General features: G+C 40.1%; 1 protein-coding gene across 2 annotated transcripts; it reads left to right on the top strand.

Annotated features, from left to right (window-relative positions):
* The first annotated feature begins 1138 nt into the window (after nt 1-1138).
* On the top strand, nt 1139-26364 carry LOC118241929. Of its 2 annotated transcripts, none has more exons than XM_035529492.1 (7): nt 1139-1184; nt 1298-1352; nt 18942-19135; nt 23094-23248; nt 24631-25094; nt 25387-25592; nt 25767-26364. In XM_035529492.1, the coding sequence occupies exons 2-7, from the start codon at nt 1337-1339 to the stop codon at nt 25962-25964; spliced, it is 1233 nt and encodes a 410-aa protein (XP_035385385.1). In that variant the 5' UTR covers nt 1139-1184; nt 1298-1336; the 3' UTR covers nt 25965-26364. The 2 variants fall into 2 exon arrangements, with proteins under 2 accessions (XP_035385385.1, XP_035385384.1); XM_035529491.1 differs by lacking the exons at nt 1139-1184; nt 1298-1352 and adding exons at nt 18556-18632; nt 18746-18800.
* Nucleotides 26365-27857: the final 1493 nt, after the last annotated feature.

Consider the following 27857-nt stretch of genomic DNA (forward strand, 5'->3'; position numbering starts at 1 on the left):
GTTATTTAAGGTATGTCACTCGTTCAATAGCCAAAGTTTGATATGAGTTTGAGTTCCCAGTGTTTCAATCAATAAATTACTTGCAGCAGTCTCAGAGGTGCTCGGCGCTGAGCGCTAACTTCACCTAGCTTCACATGCTCTCTCTCTCTCTCGTGCATATTATATAGACCTGTGGAACACTTTACCTTGTTTGTGAGTTACTTTGAGTAAGAATTACAACACATCAGTCAAATCATGTTTTTCACTTCCTGCACTTAACTATCAAATCAAATTTATTTATATAGCACTTTTTACAACAGATGTCACAAAGCAGCTTTACAAATGTCCAAGTCCAAACCCCCAGTCAGCAAACCAGGGGTGACAGTGACAATTAAAAACTCCCTAGAGCAGGAGGAAGAAACCTTGAGAGGCATCAAGATTCAAAGGGGGAGGAACCAAACACACTAAATCTATCCTCCTCTGACTGCTATCTGTTCATAAACTCTTAGAAAGCTTAGATCAGTCCAGCACAACTTCATATTTGAATTATCTATAGCACTTGATAGAAAAAATGTAAGAAATGCATCCCTCAGCATGTCTTCCAGCGAACCTGTTGACAAACGAGGTGCAGAAGGTGTCGCCTCTATTTTCTAGTTAGACTGGTCCTCCTCACTTTTGTAACAATATGATATCTGAACTAGGTCATTGTGGCAAGCCTGCAAAAGGTTTTGTTTAAATAATGCACAAGACTTTATGGGGAGGGGGGATTAAATTTCTGGTGTATTTCCTATATTAACCTAAAGGCAAATAACACAATATTACACATTATTAAAATAAAAAATGCTTTTCACTTAAGCCAAAAAGTTCTACCTTGGCTTTATGTCTTCAGCCAGGAACCACACCTACCCAACAACACTGATTATGCAGTCATTCAATATGAGCATTATCAACATTCCAGTTAACTATTCAGACAAAGATGTGCCTTTTCCAAGTACAGAAATGTAATGCAAATGTACAGAAGTTTGGAGAAAGTAGAGTTTTATAGAGAAACTTCCTTTTTCTTTATCTTTCATCACCTTGTCTTGGATTTCCTCAGATCTTTGACAGCAATTTCTTTCTGTGCAAGAGGCGGGGTGTGCGTGGTATAAAGGTTCTCCAGTGAGACCTCAACACACTCAACCAGCAAGACGTACAAAGAGTTACAGGTAAGGTTCCCTTCTTAGTATTTGCACATTTTTTATTTTAGGTTCACGAACCAAAACATAGTCCAGTTGTTCTGTTTGATGATCTCATTCTAATCTCTTTTACTGAATTATAGGATAACACTGTATACAAGTCTTACCTGGTCTTACATACAATGGCTAACAGCAAAGGCAAGTTTTAATTTATTATTTTTTTCAGAGTGATTGATTGTACTTTTTCCAATTCTTTAGGACATGAGACGTTTTAAACATTATACCAGCATGGGTGGTTGACCACATGTTTCATTCAAATGTTTTAACCGATTCACAGAACTTGTGCCAACCAACTCCATATGGAGTCCAGGATTCACAGAGGAGCTTCTCCCAACTTCTAAGCAGATATCCCTGCTGTACCACATCTCCTACCTGTGTCTGGCTAAGTTTCCAAACTTGGAGAGGCTCCTCAGGAAGCGTGCTGTGGAAACCCAACTTCTCTTTGGATCCTCTGAAGCTCTTCTGCTGAAGGTATGGAGTCAGTGTAGGGTGAGATCTCTGGTCGTTTCTGTCTGTCAGGAAGAAAATAATTTATAATGAATTAATAACAATCAATGACTGTATTGTGTAAAACACTGGAATCCAAAGTTATAAATCGATTTATTTTGTACAATCTCTTTTGCTCCATAGAACAAATTTGATTATTTCAAAAGGACTTTCTCATTGCCATAATGACACATTAAATAAAATTATGGCCTTCTCATTTGGGGAAAAAAAAAATGTAATTACAGATTGAAATAAAAATCCTTAAACTGACAGTTTATTTTAAAAGTGTTATCAATGGAAGAAAAACAAAGTAAATGAAGATCACAATTATGACAGATGTTCAGTAGTAGAGGTTTTGTAACATAATAGCATCTGTTTCTATATTTGAAGAGCATGTAATCAGAGCATGTTCTCTGTTAGCTGGAAGTCTGCTTTTACAAAACAGGAGAAAGAGTGGTGTAAGATGAGACAGACCCTCTGCCTTGGTCAAAAGTCTATAAACTCCTTCCTCTTGGGGCTGATTATCATAACAGGTGGAGTGATAATCCCCACCTCATTAGGTGAGGCAGATGGGGTTGATGGTTCCGTGTAAATTCTTCATGTTATTAGGAGATTGATGTGATCTGCTGTGTACTTATTCTTATATGATCAATCTAGACAAAGAGTTAAAATTACTACAGCTACAAGGTCACACAGTGTCAGAGTACATTAAGGAAAAAGGTTTAACCAATCAGTATAATCAAATTATTTCACCACTTTAATAAACTATGCACCTCAGTGCTTCACAGTCCACCTCAAGTTAAAATGTTTTACAAGAGAGACATAATAAAAGCTGCTACTCTACTGCCTCAGTAACTGACGCTCTAGAACAGAAACCGTGATGATCTTCAGTAATCAGACCTGCTCAAGTACCACAGAACCAATTTGGAAGGTAGGAGGTGAGATGTTTGTAATCACATCACCATAAATGTCTCTGAATCCTTAATGAGCTCAGTAACTGGGTTGTAGCCAATATGTCCATCACATGGAGGAACAGCAGCAGCAAAAGGCATATAAGGTGGGAGGTAAATGTTAAATTACATTCTGCATATCTTATGTTATTCCTTCCACCACAGTGTATGGGCACCAGTCAGACACTGGTTTCATCACTGTTTCCAATGCTGATACATGCTATTGAAAAAAACAAACCAACACTGGCGGTAAGGTACCTGGAAAAAGCAAGAACCTGGATTGGTGAACTTATTGCAGATGTGGACAAGATGGTGCAACGGTAACAACATGTATTTTTTGCAGCCTAGATCACCATGATGTATAGAAATGGTGTGAAGCAGTGCTGTTCTGTTAGTAGAGAAATGCATGTCAGATTAATAGTTTGAAAGTTAAATAATTATTAGCTTTTAGAGTTCCTCAATTTCAGTTTTATTCTTGTGTCTGTGATGCCTGTGCTGATGTGAAGATTGATATGTTGTACTTTAAAGCTACACTATGTAGATTTTTAGAGTTGGCGACCACTCTGGTGGAAGTATGCAACCGCATGAATCATGAACATTTTGTAAAGTGGGTTGTGCTGCCTTCCATTTCCCCAAGTGAATTTATCTAATGATTGCGAGAGCATTCATGTTGAAGGAGTGTTCACAGAGAATTTGATCAGATCTCTCTGGAATGCTCTGTCAGGATGTAAGTGCATTATCTAACTTACTCTTGTAATCACCCAGCAGGTACGCGACAGCCTGGTAGCACAGGTGAAATGTTAGCCAAGTTTCATTTAAAGTTATCATTGCATACATGAAATGAGAGAGATGGTAGCACTGGAAATAATTTGAGAGACATTGTTCAGACATAAGAGGACAAACTCTGAAACAAAAAAGACACTGTCAGCAAAGTGATTATATAATAATATTAGCGAATTTGCCAGCTAACATTGGCTACATAGCTAAAACAGCTTAACATTTACCTTGTACAATACACAAGATAACATTAAATTCCAAATCAATAATAAATTGCTTGTTTGCTTGCTAGCTAGCAAAGCACCAACATAATATACCTGTTCAGCAATCAAAAATAGACCAATATTCCTGAACCCCTGCAGGCTGTTGCCACCCCTGAAAAGTCAACACAATGTGTAGGAGTCACATGCGGGTAATGCTGCAGAGGATGACTGGGGTTGCCGTTCTGATGTCTCCATATGAGGCAGTATCTCTATCCTTCAATTCACTGACTTTCAGCACTGTACACATGCACAGGTATATCAGAACTGTGAGCCACGCCCCCTGTAACATTACTCAGGGAAACGGCCAATCGAGCTGGACCTTGTTTTTGATCCTGTGCGTGTGATGTTAATTCATAAAGACATCTGATGTGGTTCAGAAAACTCTTGCCAAATCTGATCCAACAGTTCTGAATCTGAATGAATATTTCATGCTTTATAGGGTGACTCGCAGAAAGACACTATATTTTAGCAAAAGGTTTTTCCTCTTGGTTTAGTAATGTGACTTCTTTCAATTTTAACAAACAAATGTTACCTAGTGCAGCTTTAATGACACAGTGACATAGATTGATAAATAGTTGGAATCTTCTCAACCTACAGACACACAAAGTAAATGAATGTTGACTATTTTCACACTTTTAATATTTAGCTATGTTCAACACAACGGAGACGTGGCCACAACTACCAGTGACATCATCACTGAAAAGGCAAACACTGAGGCCAAGTCTGAGAAGCTTTCCCAGGAAGTTCAGGAAATGGAGGGAGCTATAAAGACCCTTGAAGAAAAGCTTGCCGGAGTTAGGAACGAGCTTGAAGACAGATGCCAAAAACCTGGAACTTGAGAGTTATGTAAGGGACATGACAAGCAAAAGCTCAAGCCTCGGAATCTTCGCTGCGATTGTGCCGTTCATTGGGCCAATCGTCAAGTCCATTTACGATGCCGCAACATCCCCCGCTGCTGCTGCAAAAATCAAAGCTCTTGAAAACCAGCTGAATCAGCTCACCTCTCAAAAGACGGCTCTGATGAACCAACAGTGGAGCATTGAGGTCCAGCAGATTGACTTACAGATGAAACTGGCCAAAGTAAAAATCGACAAGGGTGAGTGATGATTGGTGATGTCTGCTGGATGACTGTTTTTGGTTATGTATGCTTGTCTGTCTGTTAACAGTTTTTTGAATAAGCTCATGGGTTCTGTGTGTAGTGTTACTGGACCAGTTCATCTCCACACATGTATATTAGTAAATAAGACTGTAAACAATCTATTTTAAGAATACAAAAGTACACAGAGCTCTGAAAACACTTCCATAGCAAAACACTGCACAATTTTCCTGTCCTGTACTCATTGTTGGTTTAAATAAGCAGTCTGTTTCTGTTTGTGTGTACCAGGCTCTATACCCAGCCCTGTCCACCTGAACGAGGTCCAGCGATATCTGACTAAAATCCAGAACATTCTGATTCAGATCAAAAACTTCTGGGAAAAGGTGCACAGTCTGTTGGGTGTCATGCAGCAAAAGACATTTATTAATGAAGATCTTGTTGATGAACCTGAACTTAAAGAAGAATTTGTGAATTCAATCCAAAAGGCTTCAGAGGTAACTGATATATGAAACAGTTACAATAAAGTAAAATTACAATATACAATGACATTTTTTTAAATTCAAAACACTGCACATTAGAGTAATGCTTGATAAGTATAGTGTGGAATCTATTGTTCATTATGTAAGTCAGAACAGTTGTCCAAATGGTTTTTGTATCTCTTTTACAGATTTGGTCAAATTTTGGTGGTTCCTGTGGTAAAGCTGCTGAAATATTCAAAATACAGTCCAAGGATGCCTATGCGTTCCTGGAGATTGATCCATCGTCTCTCTCAGACGCCGTGTGGCAGGAAGAGTATAACAGTGTTATGGGACAGCTACAGGAAATGAAAGTCTTGAACCAGACTCCAGCAGCCATCCAAAACTAAAGCACTAAATACTACTGTGCATTTCTCCTCTGAGGCTGTCAAATCAAATACTCTGTTAATTGGTGGTCATATATTGGTAATTTTTATAGATAATATTGATTTTCTGTATTTAGGTACAATCAGTCATTCCTTTTTTAATCAGAACTATATGACCTTGTAGTCAGTCATACACAATTTACAATGTATGTGTACCTGATTAAAATAGCGTAGCTTTCTCATTTAAGCCTCAAATCATTCAAGGCTGAAAAAAAAAATCTTTCTCCTCTTTTAATTTCCCATAATGAACTTTACTGCCATGTGAAACTGGCCATTACAGCAGCTCAATGAATCTGTTTTTCAGAGCCACCTACTTCCAAATCTTTGTGGCCAGCGCTTGTGTAAATCATGAGGTGGCAGTAGATCATGTGTGAGGAGATCCAGGAGCATATAGACGCAACAGCTCCAAGTGCTCCAACTAATGTAGTAGTGTTGTAAACAGACCTGGTGTTGCTATGACAACTGTAGTATGACAGGTCACATGAAGCCACATAACATGAAAATAACACAAAATACCCAGTGAAAGATTACCTTGAGTCTTTAAGAACAGAAGTTGCCTTTTTGGGAGAGTTCCACCATTAAACAGTATTTTATGCAAATTCCATCTGTGTATGTGCAACAGGTATCACCTTTTTTTAAAAAAAAAAACAGCAACACCACCAGTACCAGGTCACACAAGTTTAATACAATTTAAAAACCATAACACTAAAACACACAATGAGTGGAAAATCTGGTTCTGAGTTTAAGCACAAATGGCTTCAATGACTTTTAACGTGGTCACCATCACACGTACATGAATCACTTCATCAGTACAATTCCTGATAAATATTTCCACACCACACCCAATAAAACCTTACATTACTGAAAAACTCAGAATCAGGAAATACTCATAGTGGGAACAAAAACGTGACTCAGCTCCCTGCACACAAAATACACAACAGATTATCCCACATCACGACAAAGTAAGCACAAAATCAACAAACAAAACACATTACATCATACTCCATTTTTACCAAAATTGCGTTCACCCGCTCAAAACGTTTTTACTTTTCCCACCGCCCTCCTTTCATTCAGGATGCAAGCTGCTCCCAAGTTGCCTATAAAACAAATACATCAGCACCTTAAACAAACTCGACTCCATACCAGCCCCGGGATCGGGTCACGTTAAAAAGAAAACACCCGAATCACTAACTGCTGCACCGCTGCTGTTTTCCTGTGTCTGTTCGCGCCGAATAGAACACTTTCCTAACCCGCACTTGCAGCCTCGACTATCTACCGACTGTGATGATCGCCACCTCATTCAAATGTCACTTAATGATGTCAAGTGACCTACAAAAAGTGGCATGCAACAGCTGGGGTGAATTGCACAGCGAGGACGGTGAGAAACAGGTTTCTGGAGGCAGGGCTGAAGTTGTGCAAAGCTAGAAAAAAGCCCTTCATCAATGAGAAGCAAAGAAGAACCAGACTGAAGTTAGTAAAAGACCATTACGACTGGACCGTAGAGGACTGGAATACGGTCATCTTCTCCAATGAGTGCAATTTTAAGCTTTATCCAACACCTGGTCGTGTAATGGTTAGACGGAGACCTGGAGAGGCCTACAAGCCAGAGTATCTCACACCCACTGTGAAATTTGGTGCAGGATTGGTGATGATCTGGAGGTGTTTCAGCCAGGCTGGAATCGGGCAGCTTTGTCTTTGTGAAGGACGCATGAATCAAGCAACTTACAAAACTGTGCAGGAAGAAAACTTGCTTCCTTCTGCTTTGACAATGTTCCCCAACTGTAATGGTTGTTTTTTTCAACAGGACAATGCTCCATGTCACACAGCCAGGCCAATCAAAGTGTGGATGAGAGACCACCAAATCAAGATCCTATCATGGCCAGCCCAATCTCCAGACCTGAACCCCAATGAAAACCTCTGGAATGTGATCAAGAGGAAGAAGGATGATCACAAGCCATCAAACAAAACCGAGCTCCTGGAATTTCTGTGCCAGGAGTAGCATAAAGTTACCCAACAGCAATGTGAAAGACTAGTGGAAAGCATGCCAAGACACATGAAAGCTGTGATTAAAAATCAGGGTTATTCCACCAAATATTGATTTGTTGACTCATCCTAAGTTGAAATATTAGTACTGTGTTGTTTATAAATGATTATGAGCTTGTTTTCTTTGCATTATTTGTGGTCTGAAATTTCTGTAACTGTTTTGTTATTTTGACCATTAGTCAATTTCATGTGTCCAAGTTAAACTTTAATGTCTTGACTGATCATGTCCACCACCAATTAACAGTTTATTTGATTTGACAGCCTCACAGGGGAAATGCAAAGTAGCATTTAGTGTATTAGTGTTGGATGGTTGCTGAAGTCTGGTCCAAAACTTTTGTTTTCCTTAGCTGTTCCATAAAACTGTCAGACTCTTTCTGCCACACGGCCTCTGAGGGATGATGGATTGATCTCCCAGAACAGATAGGCCTCTTTTCACTGTATTGTGAATATTTTAGCGACTTTATAACAGAAACCACCAAAAGCTGACCAAATCTATAAAAAAGATATAAAAAACATTCAAACCACTGTTTAGACTTATATAACGAATAAGAGTGGATTTAGAATGGATTCCACATAATTCCTGTCACATATGTGTTACGGAAAGATGGATGTGTGTGTGTGCTCCAGATCCACTGCCAGGATTTCCACCCTGATTGAGACTCCGCCCCTTTCCTTGCCGGCTTTCCCAACCAACTGTGTTGGCTATTTAAAGGCCCCTCCCAGGAGAGAGAGAGAGAGAGAGAGAGTGTGTGAATGAATGAATGAATGAGTGAGTGAGTGAGTGAGTGTTTCCTCATTTTTGGACTTCGTCTTTGGCTTCGCCCTTCCTGCTTCGGCAGTTGTGTATATATACATATATATAGATTGTGTAAATATCGTTTGTTTGGTATTTTGGTGTTGGACACTAGTGGTAGGGAGTGACTGCTATTTTTGTTGGCCGTTTGTTTTGTTTCTGTTTTTGTGTTAGGGAGTTAGGGAGTTGTGTTGTTATGATTAGTTAGTGTGTAGTTTTATTTAATTAGTCTGGGTTTTGTTTGCTATTTTGGCTTGCATCACTCCTGAAGACAGTTGCACCAGTATGATTGTTTGTTTATGAATGATAAGCTCTGTAAAATACACTGAAAACCCCTTCCATTTGTGCTTCTGTTTGTTTTGCTGCTGCTCACTTTTTCACAACTTCCATTACATTAGCCATTTCTCCTTCTTTTTCCTTGTTACGGCCTCACAGCCTCACAAAATGTTTTTGCATTTTATAAGGTCATTAAAGGTCAACTCTTTTTTCTGCTCCTTGTTGGATTTGTTTGCTCATCACCTGTTTGCTGGAGTTGGCAGCGGTTCACCTGCCCCCATGGCAAAAGTTCCAAACCTAATATTGCCCTTAATGATAAATGGCTAGATAACAACAAGTTAAACATTGGTAGCAATAGCTTTTCTTTTTCCTCAAGTGAAGAAAAGCGGTTTTCCGCGTTATTTAAGGTATGTCACTCGCTCAATAGCCAAAGTCTGATATGAGTTTGAGTTCCCAGTGTTTCAATCAATAAATTACTATGCATAAGTATTTTTCATATGTTCTTCAAAACCAAGAATTCTAAGCCGTTTAGATGACCTAATTCGCTTTTAACTTCACTTTAGACAAACAAAACGACAAACACTTAGGTGAACACTTTAGACAAACACAATCAACTACATTTAACATTTATCTCTTTGTGTGCTTTTGCCTTTTTACTCTGAGCTCTTTTGTATGTATCTCTCTCTGAGCAGTTGTTCATCTCATAGTTGTATGTTTTTTATCAAGCTGGTGTTTGCTATTACTTTTTAAAATTTTTATAGGATGGCTTTTTCATAGTTATTTGTCATACAGATTTTTTTCACACACAATCATTTAAGTTTGCATAAGGTCTCACTTTCATTTTTGTGCACTGTTACTCCTTTTAATTGTTTTTATAACGTTAACAATCTATTCTCATTCACCAACACTCAGTCCGCACTTTCTATGATCCCGAGACCCAACCACTACAAAACTCGCTGAACAAAAGTCTGAAATTTCCAACTATGCAGAACTTTTAAAAGGCATCATCTTACCTTCAAAACGTGCGCTTCTGTCAATTTCAGCCATCACACACAGAACAATGCAGTTTTTAGGTGATCTGTCAGTTTGTGCTGATAACAGTGTGGGTCCACAGACAAAGTTCCCGTAGTACGGGCCACCGATAAATGTCGTTCCTAAATCCCCAGTCAGCTAGTTTTAAAATTAATCATTCAAATAGAAAATGATGATGCAGACTTCAGAATTAATAGAAGAGAACTGCTGGTCAATCCTTTATTGCAGGTTAACGTTAACAAGAATTACAGAGTCACCATCCGGAGTCATTCTGGTTGAAAAGATCAGTGGAGTCCTACATGAGACAGGAGACCTCATCACAGAGACAGTGAAAGCCGTCTGGACAGTGCGTGGTGCTCTGTGTTCTCAGCTGTGCAGCGCTACAGAAGATTCAGAATATTCAAACAACGCGTGCATGTTTGAGGGACCTGCTAATCTAACCTAGTGTCTGGCTCATACTGGGACTTCTTCACAGCTGTATGCTTTCACTGCACATGGACATCAGCATTACACTAGTGGCTGTTAGAGACACAGTCTCTTTGTCTGAATATCCTTTACCTTTGTCTTTTAGTTTGGTCTTTGCTCTATCTGATGGAAGTACACCTACCTCTCACTCACTCACACACATCTTTCACACACTCTCTTTGTGTGTTGTGTTCTGTGTCTGTGTGTGTCTGTCTGTGTGTCTGTCTGTCTGTCTGTCTGTCTCTCTCTCTCTCTCTCTCTCTCTCTCTCTCTCTCTCCCTCCCTCCCTCCCCCCCCAGCTCTTCTCCACTCCTCCTTCTTTTTCCACTGTATAACCCTGTAGAGTTTAGAAAAGGACCTCACGTCTGTTTTTGAGTAAAGCCTGTTTCTCTGGTCTGGGGAATCCCTGCAGTTCTGCTGCTGCTCCACCAGAGAGCGCACTTGCAGCAGTCTCAGAGGTGCTCGGCGCTGAGCGCTAACTTCACCTAGCTTCACATGCTCTCTCTCTCGTGCATATTATATAGACCTGTGGAACACTTTACCTTGTTTGTGAGTTACTTTGAGTAAGAATTACAACACATCAGTCAAATCATGTTTTTCACTTCCTGCACTTAACTATCAAATCAAATTTATTTATATAGCACTTTTTACAACAGATGTCACAAAGCAGCTTTACAAATGTCCAAGTCCAAACCCCCAGTCAGCAAACCAAGGGTGACAGTGACAATTAAAAACTCCCTAGAGCAGGAGGAAGAAACCTTGAGAGGCATCAAGATTCAAAGGGGGAGGAACCAAACACACTAAATCTATCCTCTTCTGACTGCTATCTGTTCATAAACTCTTAGAAAGCTTAGATCAGCCTTGGATGGCCTACCAAACATTAAAACACCAAAATAGGCTTCATAGTATTTCATACCCAAAAGTAACTTACACTGAAGTAGGTATAATGTAATAAGTGCAATGCAGTCACTCATTTGCAGGGGTGCTTCCTCTCCACTGGTCTGTGTCTGGGCCTCTGCGTGGGTGTGTGAGTGGCACAGGGGTGCTTCCTCTCCACTGGTCTGTGTCTGGGCCTCTGCGTGGGTGTGTGAGTGGTGCAGGGCTGCTTCCTCTCCACTGGTCTGTGTCTGGGCCTCTGCGTGGGTGTGTGAGTGGGGCAGGGGTGCTTCCTCTCCACTGGTCTGTGTCTGGGCCTGCAGAACAGCTGGTGTGCTGCCTCACGTGGGTCTTGAAGTACAGACATCTCCACCTCCACTAAGACAAAAATGGACATGGACACACAATTTCTATACATTACATCTCTCTCTCTCTCTCTCTCTCTCTCTCTCTCTCTCTTTCTCTCTCTCTCTCTCTCTCTCTCTCTCTCTCTCTCTCTCTCTCTCTCTCTCTCTCTCAGTAGAACATAGTTAAAGACTGTTGAAGCAGACCGAGATCTTTAATTTGTGGACATTCAAACCTACAATATGACACGTGGTGACTATTAAACAGCTTGTATTCAGTTTTAATCACTTGGGTGACACCTAGCCAAGGCTGTGCTAGTCATTACTAAAGCCATTTTCCGCCCATAGTAGTTTGGTAAAAGTACAGACTTACTACTACTCTTACTACTACTATACACACACACACACACACACACACACACACACACACACACACACACACACACACACACACACACGTACACACACACGTTAGAATAAGTGTTGATGTGTTGCGTTTGGTACCTTCCTGGAGTTTCCATCTCAGGTGAGCAATCACCAGCAGAAAAAGAAGAGTCACCGGTAGAAAAACTCCACCACAGAGGAACCAGGCCGGTACGTGTTTCAGGAGCACAGCCAGCGATGACATGGCTCATCCCACAGCTGAAATGCTCTCTCTCACTCTGTGTGTGTGTTGTGAACTTTGGGCTCCATGTGAGTAACCTGTGATGACCTGCATAGATTTAGTGTTTGGTTAACCTCACTCAGCCCTTTGCCCTACAAGACTGCACTAACATGGCAGTAACAGCTTGGCCAAATTGCAATAAAATTTGTTCTGTCAGTTCATTAGAGTACTCCCTGAATTAATCAGCCTTTAGTTTATATGTACCCACATTTATTTAGTGTATAGAGATTTAGTGGGACAGTCAGTTTATCCCGAATCTCGAATTCCACACATTATTTTAATACCCTATATATCAACAGTTATATCTAAGGAAGGCAACTACAATAGTAAAACATATTGTATGTATGAATGGACATTCGGTCTCTCAGAATATCCAGTGAAATCATATAATGTATTCCACCATTGCACATATGGTATTTGATGCATATTCCATCTGTGATTGCTACACTGTTCTACATTTGGTCTTTTAATACATGGAGGGCTTTTACTCATTTCTGTCATTGTGTCTCCTGGTTCTTCCTTTCATGCATCTGGCCTGTGTCTTAACTCCAACCTCTGTGGACTAGAGAGAGACATGCTAGGATATAATTTGAGGACAATCGTGTCAGTCTGTACCACTCATCAGCCCATCAGAGAAACAAACGGCAGTCTGATCATGTCCTCTTTGTGTTTTAAGTAAATAGAATCTGATTGTCAACTATATTTTAATCAGAAACTGAAGACTGAAACAGCAGCATTGTGTTGCTTACACTTTTCTCCTAAGCACTGAAAGGAAATTGTAGGGAGAAGTCAAAGTACAAAAAGAAATCTCAAGGTTGTTGGAATTTTGTGTATGAAATGCTGACTGTAATACGGTTGTCAGCCTGTTTGGTGCAGCTGTTGGGTAGGGCAGCCTGACAAAGTGATCACACTGTGTGTGTTTTCATGGCTTTGCATTGGTTACTACAAGATCTCCTGGGTCAAAGGTCAAACATACTGCTGGGCATTGGAAAATATAGATGTTTCTTTTTGTTTCATTTTAGAGGGTTTTATTATTTTTAATTTAAACTTAAACAGTGTGTTGATCAAGTTAGTCAAAGAGTCCTTTAGTTCAACTTGCCACAAGTTTCTGTGTTCACATAATTAATTGTTAGATGATAAAACATGACAAGACACCTTTGTGATAAAAGACGTATTCAGTGGCAATGAGAACTGACCAAAAAACTATAAATATAAGCGAAACTGTAAGAGTTATTTAGATTGAGTAACAACAACAGTGGGTAATGGTAGCTCAGCGGTTATGGTACTTGACTTGTAATCGGAAGGTTGCTGGTTCAAGCTCCACCACTGTTGGGCCCCTGAGCAAGACCCTCAATTGTTAAGTTGTATTCTTATATAATTGTAAGTTGCTTTGGATAAAAGAGTCAGATAAATGTAAACAGTCAAAGAATAAAATTTATGACATAGCTAATAGAGTAATAAACTGATTCCAATGAAATAATTTTCACATTTAAGTATTATGCAGTGTTCTGCAATATCAAGGTCAAAGAATTGGGGGGTTTTATAGTATTAACATGGATGTAAGAAAATGTGTTAGTTTCTCTGTTAGGAAGCCCATGAATCAAACATTCAATCTCTGGAAGTTTAGAGAACATCCCTGCCCACTGTGGAAGATCTTTGTGATCTGTTCTGTTTTTAAATAAGCAAGCTGTTTACTTTGGGTTTATCACCTGCACCAGGTATCGCTCTGCTATTATATTTGTAGTGTGGTGTCCTTCATTTCGGAAATGTTTCTAATTCTATTTCACATAAATACAAACACAGAACAAAAAAGGAATCTAAACACTATGAAAGGGCCACATTCCATCCCTTACTAGGTTACCTGTCTTGTCATACTTTACATCTCCATGGAGATGGGCCTGTGGCTGTAATGACTTACATACCAAGGAGACAATATTTCAACATATGGATGGTGCAACAGACGCGTTTGGACAAGCAGGTTCCTGTTTTGCGAAGGAGTATTGCAAAGGCTGGATGTTGAGCAATTGACAACAGTGCTAAGTTGATCCTCAAATTTAAATGGACTATCAAAAATAAAGTTAAGATTGATTAAAAAAGGATAAATAAAGTTACACTGGGACATTCTTGGTGTTAACCCTCCACAATCTGTTTCTTTTTTCAGTCACTGGTATTTTCTCACTCCTCATTTTCCTTCTTTAGATGTTTCCATCACTTGGCACCGTCACATCTATTAGCACTTCTGTTTTCTGCATCTTATCCACCATCACAAGGCCTGCTTGTTTCGCCACTACTTCCTTACTTAGTCTGGATCAGGTTCAGCAGGAGTTTAGCCTTGTGTTATGACTCTCTCTAGGTGGTGAGGTCGCAACAGCACTGTGAAAATATTGGTAGCAGGATGGCATGTGGAATGATTAATCACTGGACTGAACTGGCAGACGAGGTGAAATTTTGTGTATTTCAATGGTGAACACACACACACACTAATATATATAGGAGTGGCTAATTGCCAACACAACAAACAAAACCCACACTACCAAAAGAAGCACCACAACTAACTACACTTTACAGGACAAAAATAAAATACAATCCTACACTAACTCCCTGACAATAAACAGACAATAACCCCGAACCCAAACAAACTGGCACCACTCCCTACAATCAGCAATTATACATATAAACATACACAAAAACCTTTCATCTATCACAGGGATCACAATAATAAGCAAAACACAGGGAATGCTCACATACAGATCTACACATACGCAAACACAAGCTAACTAGGGGTATCACAAGACAAGGTAAGCACAGCAAAGATTACAAACTCACAAATCATACAGCAGTGCACCAATTCAAGAATGAGCTTGGGCAAGCCACCGTCGTTTTCCAGCAGCAGGGTCCTTATATAAGCCACAGCAATCACAGCAATCACTCAACGATGGGCGGGACCAGCAACAAGGTGCACAGACAGCCACAAATCCCGAACTTGACCAGGAGCACACTGCAGCACTCCAGGAGTGTAACCCCCCACCCCATTATGTGTGAGACCTGTAGGGGAAAAAAAAAAACAGACTCCAGCATACCTTAAATTCTCAACTAGTTGTCAGCAATCACATTCTCTAAACCTTTTTTATGAACTATCTTGAGAGGAAATCCCTGTATTATATTGACCATCGCATGAGTCGTGGTTAGAGTTACACATCTGGTTCAAAAACACCAAAGGATTAGGATCAGTATAAACAGTGATTAGATCTGAACTACCATCAAGATAAACTTCAAAGTGTTGCAGAGCAAAAAGCAGTACAGGGGTTTCTTTCTCAATGGTACTATAAGCTAAGTGATGTTTTACAAACTTCTTGAAAAATAACAAACAGGGTGGTCAATACCAGCTGAATCCTCCTGTAGGAGTCGACGTTAAGACAACATCTGAAAGGTTTTTACAGAAGCAACGGTAGTAGCCAGCCATCCCCAAAAGTCATCCCCGACGTAGGTCCCGTTTTGTCCTAGGAACCGGAACACTTTTGATGGCTTGTACCTTAGCATCCAAGGGACGCACCTGTCCATGACCCACCATTTTTCCAAGGTAGCTAATCACGGTTTTCCCAAATTCACACTTTAAGACTAACGAAGCACCTCGCAACCTAGAGAATACAGTCTCCAGTTTCCTCAAATGCTGTTGCCATGTATCTGAATATACAACAAGGTCATCGAGATAAGTTTCGCAATTTAATACACCTTTCAAAATAATAGTCATAAGCCTTTGGAAGGTAGCAGGGGCATTACGCAATCCAAAAGGCGTGTATTGCAGAAAGGTATCCGGTGTAGCAAAAGTGGAGATCTCTGATGCACGATCAGTAAGAGGGACCTGCCAATAACCTTTAAGTAAATCTAATTTGCTGACAAACTTTGCAGAACCCACTCTATCTACAAAATCTTCCATTCTGGGGAGAGGGAATTAATCCGGTACTGTAACGGTATTCACTTTCCGGTATTCCATGCAAAAAATGAAAGTACCGTCAAACTTTGTTACTAACAGACATGGTGAGCACCAGGAACTACTACTGGGCTTAGCAAGATTATTTGCCAACAAATATTAAGTCTCTTTATTCAGCAACAATCGTTTCTGAGAGCTCACACGATAGGGATGCTGTTTAATTGGCGAATGACCTTGTACATCAATATCATGCTCTAAAACCGATGTACGGGTAGGTACATCAACAAAAAGAGAAGGGTACCAGTCAATGAATGCGAAGAGATCAGACTGAGCCATTAAAGATAAATATGATAACTTAGTAGACAATTGTTTCAATGCTTCTGAATTTGGTAATCTGGCAGTAGGAATGCTGTTTCTACCCAAACTAAGACCACCTTGTTCTGGAATGTAATCTGACATTACAGTGGTTGAATTCGGAAAGGGCGAAGAATGAGCTACAGTAGCAGTGGCAGTAACCTTCAACTCAGCATTACGATCAGCATATGGCTTTAACATATTTATGTGACAAACACGAGATTTACGTCTTCGATCTCACAACATAATTTGTGGGTTTCTGTTGAACTACATATGGACCAGAAAAACGGGTCTGAAGGGTTGAACCAGGCACTGGTAAAAGCACTAACACTTTATCACCTATATCGAATGATCATTGCATACATCCCTGCTATTCACAGTTAACCTGCCACCTGGACATTAAGGTTAACTAGGCCTATAGAAGGTAGACTGGCCTGACTTCACTGCCCACTATGAATCAAGGAAATATAGTTGCAATGTAGAAATCATAATAGACACTTTGATTTTTAAATGAAGAGCAGAATTTATGCACCAAGAGAGCCAGTTTAAGACCAAACCAGATTAACTGTTAAAGAATCCTGAGAAAATGCACAGCGTAAACTGTTCTTGTGCTTCAGGCGACCTGCATCAGCTCGACAGCCCAACACTAACTGCACAAGCAAAACTCTTCAAAATGTTTTCTTTTGATGCCACTTTGACAGTAACAAGTGCATCTGAGACTAATCAAACTTCAAAGAGCAGGTTGCCTTTGCTTTGCCTTGGTTTTTTCTTCAGAACTTTATCTGATAAGGACTTTAACAGAGACTTTTAATTTCTGGTCATGTAAGATGTGAAGGACACACAGTATAAAAGTCTTCCAGTGAGGACTCAACACACTGCACCACCAAGAAGCACAAAACCTTACAGGTAACTTTCACTTCATAGTGTTTGCACATTTTTAAGTTTTACGTTCAACAATATATATGTATATGCATACACTGACTGGCAACTTTATTACAAACACCTACATTGTATTAACCAGTAGGTGTTTCTAATTAAGTGGCCAGTGAGAATTTAGTCACCAATTATCCAACCATCCACGAAAGGTCATCCACGTTCAATTCTCCCATCACAATCACCTGATTATTAGTCATTCCCTTTACACTTTAATATTTGTTTATTATTAGTCATTCCACTTACACTTTCATATTTATTTATTAATAGTTATGCCCTTCACCTATTTCACATTTCCTGTTACATATTTCAGTCCCACAGTTGCCTCCCTCCAGTGCTTTGCATTCGAGTTTGGTGAGCATCTGTCAAGTCTGCTTCCTGATAAAAGGGCTGTTCTTGCCGTCACATTATTACTTTCCTGATATCATTTACGATTTTTTTATACAAACTGCATTAAATTCCAAATTCCATTTCATTACATGCATATTACTGTTTGATTTTGAAAAGGTCACAATGGAAAACACTCCTTAAAAGTCAATTAAATTACATCCTATGTTCATTTATTATTCCTTTTTTTAAATTGAAAGGAAAAGTGTCTTCTTTACAAAAATAAAAGGACAGGGAGTTGCTTTTGTGTAATTCCTTTAGCAATGCCCTCACTTCCTCCCAGAGAATGAGTGTCCTGTTTTAAATGTCCGTGTCTAGGGAACATCTCCAGACACAAGGCATTGCACTTCAGGATTTTGTGGGATATACAGATATGAACTTCACAATTTTCAGTTGAATGTGGAAAGTCAATAATGTCATAAAATCTACAATGGTGCAAAGTGGATGATTGTATTATTTTTAGGAAATGGATCAAATTTATTAAGGATAACATTTCTGGTGTATTTCTTATATTAACCCAAAGGCAAATAACACAATATTACACATTTCTTTTTTAAAATAAAAAATGCTTTTCATTTAAGGAAAAAAGTTCTACCTTGACTTTATATCTTCAGACAGGAATCACCCCATATGCAACAACACTGATTATGCAATGACTGTTCAACATGAGCATTATGAACATTCCAGTAGAGTTTTGTTCGAACATGTCTTTTCTCTTTTCTTGCCTCATCTTGACAGACTTTTGACAGCAATTTCTTTCTGTGTAAGAGGCGGGGTGTGCATGGTATAAAGGTTCTCCAGTGAGACCTCAACACACTCAACCAGCAAGACGTACAAAGAGTTACAGGTAAGGTTCCCTTCTTAGTATTTGCACATTTTTTATTTTAGGTTCACGAACCAAAACATAGTCCAGTTGTTCTGTTTGATGATATCATTCTAATCTCTTTTACTGAATTATAGGATAACACAGTTTACAAGTCTTCCCTGGTCTTACATACAATGGCTAACAGCAAAGGCAAGCTTTAAGTTATTATTTTCTTCAGAGTGATTGATTGTACTTTTTCCAATTCTTTAGGACATGAGAAGGTTTAGACATTATACCAGCATGGTTGTTTGACCACATGTTTCATTCAAATATGTTTTAACTGAATCACAGAACTTGTGCCAACCAACTCCGTATGGAGTCCAGGATTCACAGAGGAGCTTCTCCCAACTTCTAAGCAGATATCCCTGCTGTACCACATCTCCTACCTGTGTCTGGCTAAGTTTCCAAACTTGGAGAGGCTCCTCAGGAAGCGTGCTGTGGAAACCCAACTTCTCTTTGGATCCTCTGAAGCTCTTCTGCTGAAGGTATGGTGTCAATGTAGGGTGAGATCTCTGGTCGTTTCTGTCCGTCAGGAAAAAAATTATTTAGAATTAATTCATAACAATCAATGACTGTATTGTGTAAAACACTGGAATCCAAAGTTATAATAACAGATTTGATGAACAGAATGGATATTCTAATGAACTTACAGCAACACTTCACCTTAAAATATCAGACATAGCAAAAACATATCAAACTGAAAGTTTTAAGTTTTCTTATTAGAAAATGTGTTAATAAATTATTTTGCAAATTAATATAAAGCGATATTCAAAACTACATGCCACCATAATTAACATTAGCCTTAAAAGAGAAATATAACCAACTGAAAGCATTCTTATTAGTAGAACGCTACATTTTCAGAATAACAAAATAAAGTCAGAACTCTGGAACCAACCTGTCCAGGAACTGAATCAGTGACCTCTAAAACACTAAAGAAAATGTAATGAAATATCCAATAGATTTAAATAGCTGATTAACTAAATATATAAAATGAACAAACCAAATATTAAAAATACAAAACGATTTATTTTGTACAATTTCTTTTGCTCCATAGAACAAATGTGATTATTTCAAAAGGACTTTCTCACTGTCATAATGACACATTAAATAAAATTATAGCCTTCCCGTTTGGAAAAAAAAATTTAATTCCAGATTGAAATCCAAATCCTTAAAATAACACAAACAGTTTATTTTAAAAGTTCAAGTTCAAAGTTCAAATTCAAAGAGGTTTTATTGTCATTTCAGCTATATACAAATACACAACAAAAATGAGACAGTGTTCCTCCAGGACCATAGTGCAACATGAAACAACAGTGCAACAGACAACATGCTACACAAGTGCAAACAGTCCAATATAGTGCAAAAATGTCATTAAATAAACATTAAATAAGCAATAATAAATACAGAACAGGACAAATACAAAATGAGTAGACAGTGCAATTATTTAGTGCAGTACTGGGCATATGTAAAGCTAGTTGTGCATATCAATCAGTGACATGCTACCCTGAACATAGCAGTCACCAGTAGCAGCCAGAACAGTTCAGAGTGCAGTGCTGGTTTAGTACAGTACTCTAGCAGCAAGTAGGATAATGTGCAAGACTGCAACAGGAGTGCATAGTTTATTTGTGTGAGGTTTGACTTCAGCACTAGTCCGATGCAAAACAATGTGTGAGTGTGTGTATAGATATGTATGTATGTATGTGTGTGTGTGAGTGCGTATGTGTGTGTGTGTGTGTGTGTGTGTATGTGTGTGTGACTGTGTATAAGCATGTATAAAAGTGCCGATTTTGGAATCTGAATTGGAATTGTAGTTAGCCAGTGTTCAGGAGTCTAATGGCTTCTGGGAAGAAGCTGTTGCACAGTCTGGAGGTGCGGGACTGGATGCTGCGGTACCTTCTTCCAGATGGCAAAAGGGTGAACAGTTCATGTGAGGGGTGTGTGGGGTCTTTCACAATGTTGGTGGCTTTCCGGATGCAGCGTGTTATGTAGATGTTCGTGATGGAGGGAAGAGAGACCCCAATGATCTTCTCAGCTGTTCTCACTATTCTCTGGAGGGTCTTGCGGTCAAAGGCGGTGCAGTTCCCAAACCAGGTAATGATGCAGCTGCTCAGAATGCTTTCTACAGTATCTCTGTAGAAGGTAGTGAGGATGGGTGATGGGAGATGGGCTTCCCTCAGCTTCCGAAGGAAGTAAAGATGTTGCTGGGCTCTCTTGGTGGTGGAACTGGTGTTCAGGGTTCAGGTGAGGTTCTCCGCTAAGTGAACACCAAGGAACTTGATGTTCTTGATGATCTCCACTGAGGAGCCGTTGATGGTAAGCGGGGAGTGATCTTGCCTTGCTCTCCTGAAGTCAACAACCATTTCTTTTATCTTGTCAACATTCAGATACAGGTTGTTGGCCTTACACCAGTTCACCAGTTCTTGCACCTCCTCTCTGTATGCTGACTCGTTGTCTTTGTTGATGAGACCCACCACGGTCGTGTCAGCGGCGAACTTGATGATGTGATTCGAACTGTGCATCGCTGCACAGTCATGAGTCAGCAGTGTGAACAGCAGAGGGCTGAGTACGCTGCCCTGGGGAGCACCAGTACTCAGTGTGGTGGTGTTGCAAGTGCTGCTCCCAATCCGGACTGACTGAGTGAGGTCTACCAGTCAAGAAATCCAGGATCCAGTTACAGAGGGAGGTGTTCAAGCCCAGTAAGCTCAACTTTCCAATCAGATGCTGAGGAACAATGGTGTTGAATGCTGAACTGAAGTCTATGAACAGCATTCTTACATAGGTGCCCTTTTTATCCAGGTGTGTGAGTGCCAGATGAAGTGTGGTAGAGATGGCATCATCTGTAGAGCGGTTGGAGCGGTGCGCGAACTGCAGGGGGTCCAGAGAAGGGGGAAGCTGGGTCTTGATGTGTCTCATGACAAGTCTCTCGAAGCACTTCGTGATGATGGATGTGAGTGCAATGGGACGGTAGTCGTTGAGACACAACACCACGGGCTTCTTAGGCACGGGGACGATGGTGGTGATCTTGAAGCATGTTGGGACCATGGCGCAGCTCAGAGAGATATAGAAGATGTCTGTCAGGACATCTGCAAGCTGGTCAGCACATTCTTTGAGCACACGACCTGGGATGTTGTCTGGTCCAGCAGCTTTCCATGGGTTAACTCCACGCAGAGTACACCTCACATCAGCCGCCGTCAGGCACAGCACCTGGTCGTTTTGCGGAGGGATGGGCTTTTCTGCTGCAACGTTGTTCTGCGCTTCAAACCGTGCATAGAAGTCATTCAGTGCATCTGGGAGGGTGGCATCACTGTCACAGGAAGGTGATGTTTTCCTGTAGTTAGTAATGGCCTGAATGCCCTCCCACATGCGCCGTGTGTCACCCGTGTCTTTGAAGTGTCCATGGATCCTCTGTGCGTGTGCACGCTTTGCTTCCCTGATCGCACATGACAGTTTGGCTCTCGCTTTTCTGAGAGCCTTTCTGTCACCTGTTCTAAAGGCTGAGTCACGGGTGCTCAGTAGCATGCGCACCTCAGCAGGCATCCATGGCTTCTGGTTGGGGCATGTGGTGATGGTCTTGGAGACAGTAACATCATCAATTCACTTGCATAACATATGATCAATGGAAGAAAAATGAAATAAATGAAGATCACAACTGACAGATGTTCAGTAGTAGAGGTTTTGTAACATAATAGCATCTGTTTCTATATTTGAAGAGCATGTAATCAGAGCATGTTCTCTGTTAGCTGGAAGTTTGCTTTTACATATCAGGAGAAAGAGTTGTGTAAGATGAGACAGACCCTCTGGCTTGGTCAAAAGTCTATAAACTCCTTCCTCTTGGGGTTGATTATCATAACAGGTGGAGTGATAATCCCCACCTCATTAGGTGAGGCAGATGGGGTTGATGGTTCCGTGTAAATTCTTCATGTTATTAGGAGATTGATGTGATCTGCTGTGTATTCTTATATGATCAATCTAGACAAAGAGTTAAAAGTACTACAGCTACAAGGTCACACAGTGTTAGAGTACATTAAGGAAAAAGGTTTAACCAATCAGTATAATCAAATTATTTCACCACTTCAATAAACTATTCACCTCAGTGCTTCACAGTACACCAGTAAACAGTTAAACAGTTAAAATGTTTTACAAGAGAGTCATAATACAAGCTGCTACTCTACTGCCTCAGTAACTGACGCTCTAGAACAGAAACCGTGATGATCTTCAGTAATCAGACCTGCTCAAGTACCACAGAACCAATATGGAATTCAGGAAGTGAGATGTTTGTAATCACATCACCATAAATATCTCTGAATCCTTAATGAGCTCAGTAACTGTGTTGTAGCCAATATGTCCATCACATGGAGGAACAGCAGCAGCAAAGGTCATATAAGGTGGGAGGTAAATGTTAAATTACATTCTGCATATCTTATGTTATTCCTTCCACCACAGTGTATGGGCATCAGTCAGACCCTGGTTTCATCACTGTTTCCAATGCTGATACATGCTATTGAAAAAAACAAACCAACACTGGCGGTAAGGTACCTGGAAAAAGCAAGAACCTGGATTGATGAACTTATTGCAGATGCGGACAAGATGGTGCAAAGGTAACAACATGTATTTTTTGCAGCCTAGATCACCATGATGTATAGAAATGGTGTGAAGCAGTGCTGTTCTGTTAGTAGAGAAATGCATGTCAGATTAATAGTTTGAAAGTTAAATAATTATTAGCTTTTAGAGTTCTTCAATTTCAGTTTTATTCTGGTGTCTGTGACGCCTGTGCTGATGTGAAGATTGATATGTAGTACTTTAAAGCTGCACTATGTAGATTTTTAGAATTGGCGACCACTCTGGTGGAAGTATGCAACCGCATGAATCATGAGCATTTTGTAAAGTGGGTTGTGCTGCCTTCCATTTGCCCAAGTGAATTTATCTGATGATTGCGAGTGCATTCATGTTGAAGGAGTGTTCACAGAGAATTTGATCAGATCTCTCTGGAATGCTCTCTCAGGATGTAAGTGAATTATGTAACTTACTCTTGTAATCATCCAACAGATACGCTACAGCCTGGTAGCACAGGCATAATGTTAGACAAGTTTAATTTAAAGCTATAGTTGCATACATGAAAGGAGAGAGATGGTAGCACTGGAGATAATCTGAGAGATTAAAGGTTTTCCTTGTTCAGACATAAGAGGACAAACTCTGAAACAAAAAAGACACTGTCAGCAAAGTGATTATATAATAATATTAGCGAATTTGCCAGCTAACATTGGCTACATAGCTAAAACAGCTTAACATTTACCTTGTACAATACACAAGATAACAATAAATTCCTAATCAATAACAAATTGCTTGTTTGCTTGCTAGCTAGCAAACCACCAACATAATGTACCTGTTCAGCAATCAAAAATAAACCAACATTCCTGAACCCCTGCAGGCTGTTGACACCCCTGAAAAGTCAACACAATGTGTAGGAGTCACATGCGGGTAATGCTGCAGAGGATGACTGGGGTTGCCGTTCTGATGTCTCCATATGAGGCAGTATCTCTATCCTTCAATTCACTGACTTTCAGCACTGTACACATGCACAGGTATATCAGAACTGTGAGCCACGCCCCCTGTAACATTACTCAGGGAAACGGCCAATCGAGCCGGACCTTGTTTTTGATCCTGTGCGTGTGATTCGTTAATTCATAAAAACATCTGATGTGGTTCAGAAAACACTTGCCAAATCCGCCCCAACAGTTCAGAATCTGAATGAATATTTCATGCTTTATAGGGTGACTTGCAGAAAGACACTATATTTTAGCAGAAGGTTTTTCCTCTTGGCTTAGTAATGTGACTTCTTTCAATTTTAACAAACAAATGTTACCTAGTGCAGCTTTAATGACACAGTGACATAGACTGATAACAAATACCTGGAATCTTCTCAACCTACAGACACACAAAGTAAATGAATGTTGACTATTTTCACACTTTTAATATTTAGCTATGTTCAACACAACGAAGATGTGGCCACAACTACCAGTGACATCATCACTGAAAAGGCAAACACTGAGGCCAAGTCTGAGCAGCTTTCCAAGGAAGTTCAGGAAATGGAGGGAGCTATAAAGACCCTTGAAGAAAAGCTTGCCGGAGTTAGGAACGAGCTTGAAGACACCAAAAGGAAGATAGATGCCAAAAACCTGGAACTTGAGAGTTATGTAAGGGACGTGACAAGCAAAAGCTCAGGCCTCGGAATCTTCGCTGCGATTGTGCCGTTCATTGGGCCAATCGTCAAGTCCATTTACGATGCCGCAACATCCCCCGCTGCTGCTGCAAAAATCAAAGCTCTTGAAAACCAGCTGAATCAGCTCACCTCTCAAAAGACGGCTCTGATGAACCAACAGTGGAGCATTGAGGTCCAGCAGATTGACTTACAGATGAAACTGGCCAAAGTAAAAATCGACAAGGGTGAGTGATGATTGGGTGATGTCTGCTGGATGACTGTTTTTGGTTATGTATGCTTGTCTGTCTGTTAACAGTTTTTTGAATAAGCTCATGGGTTCTGTGTGTAGTGTTACTGGACCAGTTCATCTCCACACATGTACATTAGTAAATGAGACTGTAAACAATCTATTTTTAAGAATACAAAAGTACACAGAGCTCTGAAAACACTTCCATAGCAAAACACTGCACAATTTTCCTGTCCTGTACTCATTGTTGGTTTAAATAAGCAGTCTGTGTTTCTGTTTGTGTGTACCAGGCTCTATACCCAGCCCTGTCCACCTGAACGAGGTCCAGCGATATCTGACTAAAATCCAGAACATTCTGATTCAGATCAAAAACTTCTGGCAAAAGGTGCACAGTATGTTGGGTGTCATGCAGAAAAAGACATTTGTTAATGAAGATCTTGTTGATGAACCTGAACTTAAAGAAGAATTTGTGAATTCAATCCAAAAGGCTTCAGAGGTAACTGATATATGAAACAGTTACAGTAAAGTAAAATTACAATATACAATGACATTTTTTAAAATTCAAAAACACTGCACATTAGAGTAATGCTTGATAAGTATATTGTGGAATCTATTGTTCATTATGTAAGTCAGAACAGTTGTCCAAATGGTTTTTGTATCTCTTTTACAGATTTGGTCAAATTTTGGTGGTTCCTGTGGTAAAGCTGCTGAAATATTCAAAATACAGTCCAAGGATGCCTATGCGTTCCTGGAGATTGATCCATCGTCTCTCTCAGACGCCGTGTGGCAGGAAGAGTATAACAGTGTTATGGGACAGCTACAGGAAATGAAAGTCTTGAACCAGACTCCAGCAGCCATCCAAAACTAAAGCACTAAATACTACTGTGCATTTCTCCTCTGAGGCTGTCAAATCAAATACTCTGTTAATTGGTGGTCATATATTGGTAATTTTTATAGATAATATTGATTTTCTGTATTTAGGTACAATCAGTCATTCCTTTTTTAATCAGAACTATATGACCTTGTAGTCAGTCATACACAATTTACAATGTATGTGTACCTGATTAAAATAGCGTAGCTTTCTCATTTAAGCCTCAAATCATTCAAGGCTGAAAAAAAATCTTTCTCCTCTTTTAATTTCCCATAATGAACTTTACTGCCATGTGAAACTGGCCATTACAGCAGCTCAATGAATCTGTTTTTCAGAGCCACCTACTTCCAAATCTTTGTGGCCAGCGCTTGTGTAAATCATGAGGTGGCAGTAGATCATGTGTGAGGAGAATCCAGGAGCATATAGACGCAACAGCTCCAAGTGCTCCAACTAATGTAGTAGTGTTGTAAACAGACCTGGTGTTGCTATGACAACTGTAGTATGACAGGTCACATGAAGCCACATAACATGAAAATAACACAAAATACCCATATCAGTGAAAGATTACCTTGAGTCTTTAAGAACAGAAGTTGCCTTTTTGGGAGAGTTCCACCATTAAACAGTATTTTATGCAAATTCCATCTGTGTATGTGCAACAGGTATCACCTTTTTTTTAAAAAAAAAACAGCAACACCACCAGTACCAGGTCACACAAGTTTAATACAATTTAAAAACCATAACACTAAAACACACAATGAGTGGAAAATCTGGTTCTGAGTTTAAGCACAAATGGCTTCAATGACTTTTAACGTGGTCACCATCACACGTACATGAATCACTTCATCAGTACAATTCCTGATAAATATTTCCACACCACACCCAATAAAACCTTACATTACTGAAAAACTCAGAATCAGGAAATACTCATAGTGGGAACAAAAACGTGACTCAGCTCCCTGCACACAAAATACACAACAGATTATCCCACATCACGACAAAGTAAGCACAAAATCAACAAACAAAACACATTACATCATACTCCATTTTTACCAAAATTGCGTTCACCCGCTCAAAACGTTTTTACTTTTCCCACCGCCCTCCTTTCATTCAGGATGCAAGCTGCTCCCAAGTTGCCTATAAAACAAATACATCAGCACCTTAAACAAACTCGACTCCATACCAGCCCCGGGATCGGGTCACGTTAAAAAGAAAACACCCGAATCACTAACTGCTGCACCGCTGCTGTTTTCCTGTGTCTGTTCGCGCCGAATAGAACACTTTCCTAACCCGCACTTGCAGCCTCGACTATCTACCGACTGTGATGATCGCCACCTCATTCAAATGTCACTTAATGATGTCAAGTGACCTACAAAAAGTGGCATGCAACAGCTGGGGTGAATTGCACAGCGAGGACGGTGAGAAACAGGTTTCTGGAGGCAGGGCTGAAGTTGTGCAAAGCTAGAAAAAAGCCCTTCATCAATGAGAAGCAAAGAAGAACCAGACTGAAGTTAGTAAAAGACCATTACGACTGGACCGTAGAGGACTGGAATACGGTCATCTTCTCCAATGAGTGCAATTTTAAGCTTTATCCAACACCTGGTCGTGTAATGGTTAGACGGAGACCTGGAGAGGCCTACAAGCCAGAGTATCTCACACCCACTGTGAAATTTGGTGCAGGATTGGTGATGATCTGGAGGTGTTTCAGCCAGGCTGGAATCGGGCAGCTTTGTCTTTGTGAAGGACGCATGAATCAAGCAACTTACAAAACTGTGCAGGAAGAAAACTTGCTTCCTTCTGCTTTGACAATGTTCCCCAACTGTAATGGTTGTTTTTTTCAACAGGACAATGCTCCATGTCACACAGCCAGGCCAATCAAAGTGTGGATGAGAG

Source organism: Electrophorus electricus, chromosome 8, assembly GCF_013358815.1.
Source record: "Electrophorus electricus isolate fEleEle1 chromosome 8, fEleEle1.pri, whole genome shotgun sequence".
Classification (NCBI taxonomy): domain Eukaryota; kingdom Metazoa; phylum Chordata; class Actinopteri; order Gymnotiformes; family Gymnotidae; genus Electrophorus; species Electrophorus electricus.